This window comes from Somniosus microcephalus, chromosome 1 (assembly GCF_052327205.1).
Source record: "Somniosus microcephalus isolate GS21.2 chromosome 1, FLI_Smic_1.0, whole genome shotgun sequence".
Classification (NCBI taxonomy): domain Eukaryota; kingdom Metazoa; phylum Chordata; class Chondrichthyes; order Squaliformes; family Somniosidae; genus Somniosus; species Somniosus microcephalus.
The window spans coordinates 338,053,948-338,066,048 of NC_140987.1; the positions used below are offsets into that span (position 1 = coordinate 338,053,948).

The window sequence follows — 12,101 nt, forward strand, 5'->3', positions numbered from 1 at the left end:
CGACTAGGAACATCATAGAACAAACAATCGGCATCCTCAAGCAACGGTTCCGCTGTCTCGATCGCTCCGGGGGAGCCCTCCAGTATTTGCAGGACCGAGTCTCCCAATTCGTCGTCGTTTGCTGCATGCTGCACAACCTGGCTATCCGCAGGACTCAGGCACTGCCACCTCACGTTGGACCCCCACCTCAGGAGGAGGAGCAGGAGGAGCATGAGGAGGAGGAGGACGAGGAGTACCAGCCCAGGAGGGAGGCACAAGGTCCAAGGGCCGCCCATCGGCGGCTTATTGAACGTCACTTCTAGGCCCCCTGTCAGGGAATGGCTTGTGCCAATGAAAGAACATGATTGCAGCCGCTCCGCAAGCCCTCAGCCGGTTAAGGCAACAAACACTTCAAAGATCAAACATGGACAATGTTAATAAATAAAATGCTTTATTGTACAAACTCAGGGCCCTTCCCACATGAAAACCAAAAACAGACGAAACCCCCAAAAAACACTCAAACACATTACTTGCTCCCACAACCTGGAGAGGATTAACAAAACAGTGCAACTAAAATGGCTGTCATCCTCGGCCTTCGTAAAAAACAAACATCACATCCTCGGCCTTCAAAAAACAAACATCCAAATCTCGGCCTCAAAAAACAAACACAACTGGCCACACATTCGACTTTTTGGCCCGCTAGGTCGATGCCTTGGCCATCTTTGTGTGGCCCCTGCCCGCCCTGCTGCTCCTCCTCAAAGTAAGGCCATTGGCTGCTGCAAGGCTGGGGGCAGGCTCCAGAGGGGCACATGTCGTGACGGCAGATGCCCTTGGGGGTCGGCCTAGTCGAGGTCTGGCCGTGGAGCGGGCGGCTGTTGAATGCTGCAGCTGTGGCTGGCCAGCATCAGTCGCTGCAGCAGCTCCTGGCAGTGGCGGCTGGAGGAATGGGGGCAAGCTGGCGGATGGCAGGCGCTCGCTGGTCGCCTGAGACACTGGCACTCACCCGGGCCAGCACTGCAGCATGCGCACCAATCTGCCGAGGGACAGACCGCTGTGCTGCTGCAGCGCACCGGGTGCCCTGGCGATGCCTGGCTGACACAGCGAGTGTGGCAGCAGTGAGTGCCCGTGTTGACCTGTTCAGTGACCTCATCGGAGCACCCAGTGACTGCACGGCACCACTGATCAGCTGCCCACTCGCTGCCTGAGCTGCCCCGAAAGCCGCACGACTCGCTGCCTGATCTGCCCCGAATGCCGCTCGACTCGCTGCCTGCTCTGCCCCGAATTCCGCCAAACTGATGGCCTGTGAGGCCCCGACGTCGGTGACACTCCGAGAGAGGGACTCGATGGCCTCAGGCAACCGTGCCACTACCCCCATGAGCTCCGTGTGCCGGCGCTCCGAGTCCGCGGACATGTCCTCGAGGCGTTCCATCTCCTTGGCGAAGACCATCTCCGGACTGGAGGCTGGACTCTCCCTCTGGGGAGAAGGCCGCCGAGCTGGCCGACCCTTCCTGCGTTGCTGGAGGCCGCTGGGCCCAGCAATTGGACTCCCCTCCGACCCTTCCCCCCTCTGGGGAGAAGGCCGCCGAGCTGGCACCCCCCTCCCGCGTTTCTGCAGGCCACATGTCCCATGAGCTCCCCTCCCCTCCGACACTTCCGTGACGCTCCCCTCCAGGGAAGACGTGTCCCCTACATTGGCATGGGTTGCCACGGCTGAGGGTTCCCCTGATGGGCCGCCTTCCTCTTGCTCCTCCTCCTCCTCCTCCTCTGAGGGGCTGTCACTGGCAAGTTCAGGGACCTCCTCCTCACCATCTGAAAGCAGGAAGGCACAAGAGTAGCTTTAGAGTGAGGAGAGGGCGTCAGCGAGGGATGCATGAGTGGTGGCATTCAGCGCATTGGTCGGACAGTGGCAAAGGATGTAGATCTGATGCGCAAGTGGGACGAGAGAGGTCCAAACGTTGATGTCCTTAGCATTGGTGCCCAGAACAGGGTCGGCATCTCCACATGCAACGGGGCCAATCACCCGGGCACCCATGATGCGCTCCACGCGATGTTGAAGCTCGGTGAGCGGCTGGATCTGGGGTCGGCCTCACCCGGTCGCAGTCTGGCTCTTCCTATTATTAGCCAGCTTGGCCTGCAAGAGAAAGGACGGCCTCTAAGTACAGTGTGTCGCCCTGATCTTGTGTGCACTGCCTCCCATGGTGGAATAGCCTGGCCAGTGTGTCGCCCTGATCTTGTGTGCACTGCCTCCCATGGTGAAATAGCCTGGCCAGTGTGTCGCCCTGATCTTGTGTGCACTGCCTCCCATGGTGGAATAGCCTGGCCAGTGTGTCGCCCTGATCTTGTGTGCACTGCCTCCCATGGTGGAATAGCTTGGCCAGTGTGTTAAGTGCAGAATGTGCAATTGATGTTCATGCCTGTTCCACAGCTGCTGGATGAGGGCTGGCCATTAGGGCTTTCAGGTCCCTTTGCCCATAATGTGAGGGGCACATGCAAGGATGAGGAGGTCACTGGAAAGGGTACTCACCCTGACAATCCGCGTGAGGTCATTAAACTTTTTGCAGCATTGGACACCGGTCCTGGGGACCTCGCTGTTGGCTGACACCTTGCTGGCGACATGCCTCCAGGCTCTCCGGTAGGCGCGGACCGGCGCCTTCCTGCCATTGCCCGGGTACAAAATATGGCGCCTCTTCTCCACAGCACCAACCAGCACACTCAGATCACGCTCTGAGAAGCACTGCGCTCGTTCACGGGCCCTCTGCATGGCTTCAGGCGCTATTTGGGTCCAGCAGCAGTGTTCAGGCCTAGCTGGAGGGCTCCACTATCCAGGGCGTGGCAGCAGACAAAGTCGACCCTTCCCCCTTAAGAGCTGGCCGGCGCCAGGGTGTCTGCTGTCAATCATGAGATGGCCGCACCTGCGCTGCGCCCGGCCTGGGCGCTCTCGCTCAGCACCTCCGGCTTAGCGCCTAAAGGGAGGCGTCCAGCACCAGTTTTAGCGCTCGAGCAAACTCTTAGGGCGAAGCTAATGAATATCGCAGAAGTGGCCTCGATTTGGCGGCGGGCGCAAACTTTAGCGGCCGCCCGACTTTAACGCCCCAAAAGTGGCTACAATGAATTTCTAGGCCAATGGGTTTGGTTGGGGTGAGAATGAATGGGACGAGATGGGACAGAATGGTGTGAGATGCAATAACTGCCTTATTTTCTTTTTGCTACGTATTTTGTTTTAGCAACTTGTAACAAATTAATTTGTAAAATTGCCAAATAAGTAGCTATGTGTGCAGGCTAGTTGATTTAAGAATCAGGTCACTCACTAGAAAACATTATGGTGAAAAGCATCGAAGCTCCTGGAGGGAATTTGACAGCAAGTATTAGACAGGGAGGCAGAACGAAGGCCCTACTGTTTAAGGGAGACATTATTAACCAGAGGGAGCTTCATTCAGTCAGCTCACCACTGAACTGTGGGACTAACCCACCTCATGTCCCTTACAGTTTATGTAGTTTTATCTGCCACAGTTGATTGAATTCAAAGAAAATCTCCCACTGCTGACTAATTCTACCTTCTACTTACTAGGTCTGGAAAGATGCTGCCACACAGCTTTTCTTTTCTCTCGCAGTAGCTATGGGAGGTTTAACAACACTGTCATTCTACAACAAATTCCACAACAACTGCTACAGAGATGCCATCATTGTTTGTGTTGTTAATTGTGGTACGAGTGTATTTGCTGGACTAGCCATCTTCTCCATCCTTGGACACATGGCTCATGTACAAGAAAAGCCTGTTTCAGAGGTTGCACAGTCAGGTAAACCAGAACTAGTAAAAATATCAACCAGGGTCTCACAGCTTTAACCATATCTCTGAAATCAATCATCTGTTAGATATGAAATTACACACAATTGTTCCAGATTACAGACACTTACAATAATCAATACTTGGATCCACAGCAGTAATTCTGGTGGAAAGTGATATTCAGACCCTAAATTACCACGCAATTAAATGGTTGGATTACACTGGACAGGGATTGGATCTGAATAATGAGCTGGAATTTCTGGAGATTGACAGACTTGTTCAACCTTTTTCTCTTAAATGTGAGAGCTTTGAATCATCAGAGCACAGGATGTCACAGAGCAATTGATTATAAATACACAGGGGATTATTTTGGTGAAAGGGTGAAAACAGGCGCTAAATGAGTGCTGTTCTAATAAGACACGCCTGTTTGAAAGTCTAGTTTAAGCCTGCAATTTTGGGGCTAATTGATGATTACCATGATTTAAACATTCCTGCAGCCGCTAAAACAGAAGCCTACAGATTTAGCGCTGTTTAGAAGCAATTTCTTTGGAGATGTATATGTAGCCTCCATGCACCCACTTTCACTGAAGGTGTGGATTGCGCTGGCTGACACACAACAAAACATTTCAGGATGGCTCAGAGACTGAGGTAGCAGGCGCACAGGTTCTCAGACACAGCACTGGATGTCCTGGTGGAGGAGATTCAGAGGAGGAGGGATGTCCTGTACCCCCAGTGGGGGGCAGGAGCCCACCTTGCCCTCCTGTCCCTCTCTCCTCCAGCAGCTGGTGCTGCTCTGCCTGGCCTCATCTCCTCCTCCCATTCCTCCTCCAGACCAAAGGGGACCTCTAGCAAGATACCCATGACCAACAACAAACAACAACAACAACTTGTATTTATATAAGCAATCCCTTTCTACGGATAACTCTTATAAGGTGTCCAATAAGGTAGAGTAGCACAGCAGGCACTCTGTTTAGGTGAAATTGTCAGAATTTCTGGAATAAGTGTTGATAGAGTGTTGGTGAAGTCTTGACAAAGTGTCCCAGAAGGTCTCCTGATGAGTCTCAAAAGTCCTCTTCAAACACAGTATAACCAGTCGATCTCAATGAGCAATTGAACAGTGAAAGCTGAGCATGGCTTTAAATAACACTGGAAATCCTCAGCAACAACTTGTTTACTCCTGTTCAGCTGGTCAATGTTAGGAGAGGTCATTAATTGAAGCACTAGCCACCAAAATGCTGTGCAGCCTCTTTATATAAATATGCAAAAAGGAAGAGATTAGTGAAAGTAAAGGTGGGCCCATTACAGGCAGAGACAGGAGAAATGATAATGGGAAATAAGGAAATGGCAGAGACATTAAACAAATACTCTGTCTTTGCGGAAGAAGACACAAAAAACATTCCGGAAATAGTGGGGAACCAAGGGTCTAGTGAGAATGAGGAACTTAAAGAAATTAGCAGTAGTAAAGAAATAGTACTGGAGAAATTAATGGGCTTAAAAGCCAACCAAATCCCTTGGACCTGATGGCCTACATCATTGGGTTTTAAAAGAAGTGGCTAAAGAGATAGTGGATGCATTGGTTGTGATCTTCCAGAATTCCCTATATTCTAGAACAGTCCCTGTGATTGGAAGATAGCAAATGTAACCCTGCTATTCAAGAAAGGAGTGAGAGAGAAAACAGGGAACTACAGACCAGTTAGCCTGACATCAGTACTAAGGAACATGATAGAATCTACTATTAGGGACGGGGTAACAGGGCACTTGGAAAATCCTAACAGGATGGGGCAGAGTCAACACAAATTTATGAAAGGGAAATCGGCTTTAACAAATCTAATAGAGATTTTTGAGGTTGCAACTAGCAGGGTAGATAAGAGGGAACCAGTGGATGGTGTATTTGGATTTTCAGGAAGCATTCGATAAAGTTGAGACAAGAGGTTATTACAGAAAGTTAGGGTTCATGGGATTGGGGTAATATATTAGCATGGAATGAGGATTAACGGACAGAAAAAAGAGAGTAGGGATAACCGGGTCATTTCCAGGCTGGCAGGCTGTAACTAGTGGTGTACTGCAAAGATCAGTGCTTGGGCCTCAGCTATTTACAATCTATATCAATTACTTAGATGAGGGGACAGAGTGTAATGTATCCAAGTTTACTGATGATACAAAGCTAGGTGGGAAAGTAAATTGTGAGGAGGATGCAAAGTGGCTGCAACTGATGATACAAAGCTAGGTGGGAAAGTAAATTGTCAGGAGGATGCAAAGTGGCTGCAAAGAGATATAGACAGGTTAAGTTACTGGGCAAAAACATGGCAGATGGAATATAATGTTGAGAAATGTGAAGTTATCCACTTTGGTAGGAAAAATAGGAAAGCAGAATATTTTTTAAATGGTTAGAAATTGGGAAATGTTGGTATTCAGAGGGACCTGGGTATCCTTGTACACGAATCACTGAAAGTTAACATGCAGGTACAGCCAGCAATTAGGAAAACAAATGGTATGTTAGCCTTTATTACAAAGGGAATTAGAGACGTCTTAGTGCAATTATATAGGGCCTTGGTGAGACCACATCTGGAGTACTGTGCACAGTTTTAGTCTCCTTTCCTAAGGAAAGATATATTTACCATAGAGGGAGTGCAACAAAGGTCCACCAGACTGATTCCTGCAATGGGAGGATTGTGAGGAGAAATTGAGGAGACTCAGCCTATATTACCTTGAATTTTGAAGAATGAGAGATGCTATCATTGAACCATATAAAATCCTTACAGAGCTTAACAGGGTAGATGCTGGTAGGGTGTTTCCCATTGCAGTAGAGTCAGAATAAAGGGTCGCCCATTTATGACTGAGATGAGGAGAAATGTCTTCACTTAAAGGGTTGTGAATCTTTGGAATTCTCTACCCCAGAGGCTGCGGATGATCAGTCATTGAGTAAAGTCAAGATAGAGATTGCTATTAAGGGAATCAAGGGATATGGGGATTGTAATGTATGTACCTTTAAGGGGAGAACTACTTTTTACAGCTCCTGTATACTGTAGTACCGGCAGTGACCACACCTGTATATAAACCCTGAGTAGTGATCTGTAAAGTTAGTTCTAGAGTAACCCTCATTCAGTAAACACCTGTTAAATCATTCCCTGCAGTCTGTTGTCTGATTATTGAAGGACACAACATTAAGATACACCGATCTAACATTGGCGACGAGCAGATTCGAACCTACCTGCAACTCTGCATCACCTGCCAGGGATTCGCTCCTGGAGAACAGTGGAAGAAGGTCGAGTCCAGAAGCACGGGCGTCGACCACGGGCAACCGCCCAGTCATCCAGCGGAGTTTTGAGTATCGCAGGGGAGGCTGTTGAGAGCCAGGCTTGGCTTTCCAGTCACGGTGGTCCAGCGAAATGGGCTGGCAACAGGTACTGTGCAGACCCTTCCCGGACAGCGACGGGCTAGAGCCCGACCGAGCGGCACAGAAAAAGGCCAAGCAGCGTTGACGGGGGAGAGAGAGAGAGGGCAGAGCGCATAGGGTGCAGCCAGTGTTCAGGACCGAGCAGCGTCAACGGGGGAGAGAGGCGAGAGAGAGCAGAGCGCAGCCGGTGTTCAAGGGCCAAGCAGCGTCAACGGGGGAGAGAGGCGCGCAGGAAAATGCGCAGAGCGCAGCTGGTGTTCAAGGGCCGAGCAGCGTCAACGGGGGAGAGAGGCGCGCAGGAAAACGCGAGGAGCTGCCATTGCCACGAGGACCGCAGAGAGCGGCGTTGGCAGCAGCGCAGGAGCAGCACACGAAACCCACAGGGCGTCGCCATTTGCCACGAGGACTGCCGAGAGCAGCGTTGGCAGCAGCACGGGAGACACCATTTTAAGCCGCAGCGGGGAAGAAAGGAAAGCGCAGGAGACGCCATTTTAAGCCGCAGCGGGGAAGAAAGGAAAGCGCGGGAGACGCCATTTTAAGCCAGTCTAACCACACCCAAAAATGCCGAAGAGTGGCAGTATCACAGCGTTCGACAATGAAGTCGAAGATTGGACGACATATGTCGAATGCATAGAAGTATACTGCAAGGCGAATGAAGTGCCAGATGACAAGAAAGTGCTGGTATTGTTGAATTCAATGGGTGCAAAAACGTATGGCTTACCATGAAACCTAGTAACCCCAGAGAAGCCAGGAGAAAAGGATTTTGAAAACATAGTGTCAATCCTACAGGACCACTTAAACCCCACACCGCTGCTGATAGCAGAAAGATTTAAGTTTCACAAAAGGAACCAGCATAAAGATGAAAGGAATGCTGAGTATTTAACGGAACTGCGCAAGCTATCGAAACACTGCCAGTTTGGAACGGGACTAGCAGATACTTTAAGGGACAAGTTTGTGTGTGGGCTTCAAAGTGAAGGAACCCAGAAACGGCTTCTATCAGAAAAGGATCTTACGCTGGACAAGGCTTTCAGCATTGCAGTATCACACGAAGCAGCAGCACAGGGCACTGCAGAGATACAACGGAGACCGCAAGAATATGGCACAAAAGAAATGTCTTACAGAACAGTGAAGTGCTATCGCTGCGGCAGAACAACACATGACCATAATGATTGCTGGTTCAAGGACAAAGTTTGCAGACAGTGTGGAGAATTAGGACACATAGCAAGAGTCTGCAGGTCGGGAAAGAAAACCAGCAGCAAGAAATCTCCACAGGAGAAGTACAAGAAGGTACATAAGGTGACGGAGAGTAGTTCAGACGAACAGAAGAGTGATACAGACTCCGGAAACAAGGAGCTGGGTTGTCTGAAACTACATAATTTGATCAAAACGGAGGATCACCAAACTATCTGGGTCATGCTCAAGATAGCAGGAGTCCAAGTGAAAATGGAATTGGACACAGGATCAGCCCTAACAGTCATAAACCGAAGGGACTACAAGCGGCTATTCTCACATATACCCTTGAGAGATACAAAGATTGTCTTGAAGACGTACACGGGGTAAAAGTCTACCCCAAAGGAAAAATAAGGGTGAACGTTATATATAACGGCAAGGAAACACCAAAAATGGACCTATATGTATTGCCAGATGGAGGACCACCACTACTAGGATGTGAATGGATCCGGAAGATACAGCTAGATTGGCATTCCACACAGGCATTGACTGTGGCTGACAAAAAGGATGATGACGTCACACCTGGGCGACTGTCAAAGATCCTAACTGATGCGAAAGAAGTGTTCCAGCAAGGACTTGGAACACTAAAAGGCATGACAGCGATGATTAAAATTGAAGAAAACGCAAGCCCAAATTTTTTTTAAGGCCAGACCGGTACCTTATGCGATCCGCCCAGGCGTCAAAGCAGAGCTGGAGAGTCTGGAAAGTTCATGTGTACTGTCCAAGGTAGACTGGAGCGAGTGGGCTACACCCATCATCCCTGTGATGAAAAAGTCATTGAGCAGCACGCCTGGGGAACCAAGGAAGGTTCGCATCTGTGGGGACTTTAAGATAGCAGTGAACCCGGTGCTTCACACCGTACAATATCCACTTCTGCGGATTGAAGATATTTTCGCCTCGCTATCTGGGGGGAAACGCTTCACTAAGATTGATCTGGCCCAGGCATATCTGCAAATGGAGGTAGAAGAAGCATCAAAAAATACCTCACAATCAACACCCATAAAGGTCTCTACCATACAACCGGCTGGTATTCGGGGTAGCATCAGCTCCGGCTATTTGGCAGAGGGCAATGGAACAAGTCCTGCAAGGGATCCCAGGGACCCAGTGTTATTTGGACGACATCCTGGTCACGGGCGAAAATGACAGTGATCACCTTGCCAACCTGGAGCAGGTGCTCACTAGATTGCAGGAATATGGGCTCCGAGCTAACCGCCCCATATGTGAATTTTTTAGAAAACAGATCTCGTATTGTGGCCACGTTATCGATAAAGAGGGGTTACATAAGTCCCCAGAGAAGATTGAGGCAGTAGTCAAGGCTCCAGCACCGGAAAATGTGTCACAACTGAGGTCGTTCCTCGGGCTGGTAAACTACTACCATAAGTTCTTGCCGAATTTGTCTACAATACTACACCCACTGAACACCCTACTGCAAACTGGGGTGCCATGGAAGTGGAGTGACGAATGTAGATGAGCTTTCCAGAAGAGCAAAACACTAATCACATCGAAAGAGGTATTGGCCCATTACAACCCGACATTATCAATTTGGTTGGCATGTGAATCTCGGACGGCTCAGAGAGGCCAATAGCCTTTGCGTCACGATCACTAACCTCAGCCGAGCGTAACTACGCCCAGATTGACAGGGAGGCCCTCAGCCTAGTGTGGGGAGTGAAAAAGTTCAATCACTACCTGCACGGGCAGAAGTTCACCTTGCTGACTGACCACCAACCACTTGTCTCCATCTTTAATCCAAAGAAGGGCGTTCCGGTGATGACTGCGCAACGGCTACAAAGATGGTCCCTTTTTCTAGGGGCGCACCAATATGAAATCGAGTATAAGGGCATGAAACAGCATATTGAAACGCTGATGGGCTAACATGCCTGCCACTGCCTACTGCGGAGGAAGCACCAGCAGTGGATCCTGTCAAAATATTTCATTCGACTATAATTGTATGCTTGCCAGTAACTAACGCTGGTATAGAGAAGGAGACCCGAAATGACCCGACACTGTCTCGGGTATATGATTTGACGGTGAAGGGATGGCCAGTACATGGCGACTCACTGTTGCCAGCATTCTCATCCAGAAGAGAACAGCTGTCAGTGTGCCAGGGGACTTTGATGTGTGGATCCCGAGTGGTAATTCCACCCAAGTTAAGGGAGAGAGTGCTCAATGAACTTCACGAAGGTCATCTGGGAGGGGTGAAAATGAAAAGCCTTGCTAGGGCTTATGTGTGGTGGCCGGGGATCGATCAGCAAATCGAGGACCTGACAAAGAGCTGCTCAGGATGCCAGAAGGTCCAAAATGCACCACCACATGCCCCTCTACACCCATGGGAGTGGCCCTCATCTCCATGGCAACGGGTGCATATTGATTTTGCTGGTCCATTCATGGACTCAATGTTTTTAATAGCCGTGGATGTGCACTCAAAATGGCCTGAGGTGATGAAAATGTTCTCCACCACCACGGAGAAAACTATTGCAGTCCTACGGACCATTTTTGTCAGGAACGGCTTGCCAGAACAGATTTGCTCTGATAACGGACCACAGTTTGTGTCCGAAGAGTTTCGAAGATTTATGAAAAGGAATGGGGTAAGGCATTACACATCCGCCCCGTATCATCCAGCCACAAATGGATTGGCTGAGAGGTTCGTACAAACCTTTAAGAAGGCAATAAAGGCTATGTACAATGACAACATTCCGCTGAAGCACAAGGTGGACAATTTCCTGTTCGCCTACCGAAATGCGACACATGCAGTCACCAACCAGGCCCCAGCCATGATGTTCTTTAACCGAAGGTTAAGATCTCGCCTGGATTTGCTCAGACCAAACGTACGAAGAGATGTTGAGAGTAAGCAATTCCAGCACATCCATGAGAAGCCAACAAGAAGCTTCAATGTAGGGCAACCAGTCTTGGCCCGCGACTACCGAACAGAAAAATGGCAGCCAGGAACGATATGCACACGGCAGGGCCCACTAATGTACACAGTGGACATTGGGGAGAGCATCGTGAGACGTCATGCTGACCAGATCCTAGAGTCACAGGAACAAGTCAACCCCATGCCTCGCCTGTTAAGTCTGTGGGTTGTATTGTAAATAATACACAGACTCCAAGATTACAAACAAAACAGGTCTTTACTATTCAGAGGTCTGGGCGATTTCTGCCCTAGTTAACATATCCCAGCCCTTATATACTGGTGTGGTCACTATTGGTATTACAGTATACATGAGCCAACAAAAAGTGCCACACCTAAAATAGTGCTCTTAAAGGCGAACGGTTACATTCAATAGTTCCCTTAAAGGTAAACGGGTACATACACTACATCGCCCATACGTACCTGGTGATGAACCCGACGTACAGGTAGCATCTACCCCAGAAACAGTAGCATCGGAAGCTGATGAACCAACCGACGACAGGGGGCCAGAATCGCCTCCGCACCAAGGGCAAGACACTCGGGAAAGGCGCTATCCAGAAAGGGTCAGGAAGCCTCCTCAAAGACTGAATTTATAAATAGACTATTTTCAGCTAATGTTGCATGTTTAAAGTGTTAATTGTAATTAGTTTGATATTTAATTGTTAAATGAGTGTTATGGTACTGTTAATCTAAAAGGGGAGGAATTGTAATGTATGTACCTTTAAGGGGAGAACTACTTTTTACAGCTCCTGTATACTGTAGTACCGGCAGTGACCACACCTGTATATAAACCCTGAGTAGTG

General features: G+C 49.3%; 1 protein-coding gene across 1 annotated transcript in view; it reads left to right on the forward strand.

Annotated features, from left to right (window-relative positions):
* Positions 1-12,101, forward strand: part of LOC147124925 (sodium- and chloride-dependent neutral and basic amino acid transporter B(0+)-like) — a 147,034-nt gene that overhangs the window by 87,285 nt on the left and 47,648 nt on the right. The window contains exon 8 of the mRNA XM_085994764.1: positions 3,548-3,776. Within this exon, the coding sequence (XP_085850890.1) occupies positions 3,548-3,776 (229 nt within the window). The remainder of the gene's footprint in view (positions 1-3,547; positions 3,777-12,101) is intronic.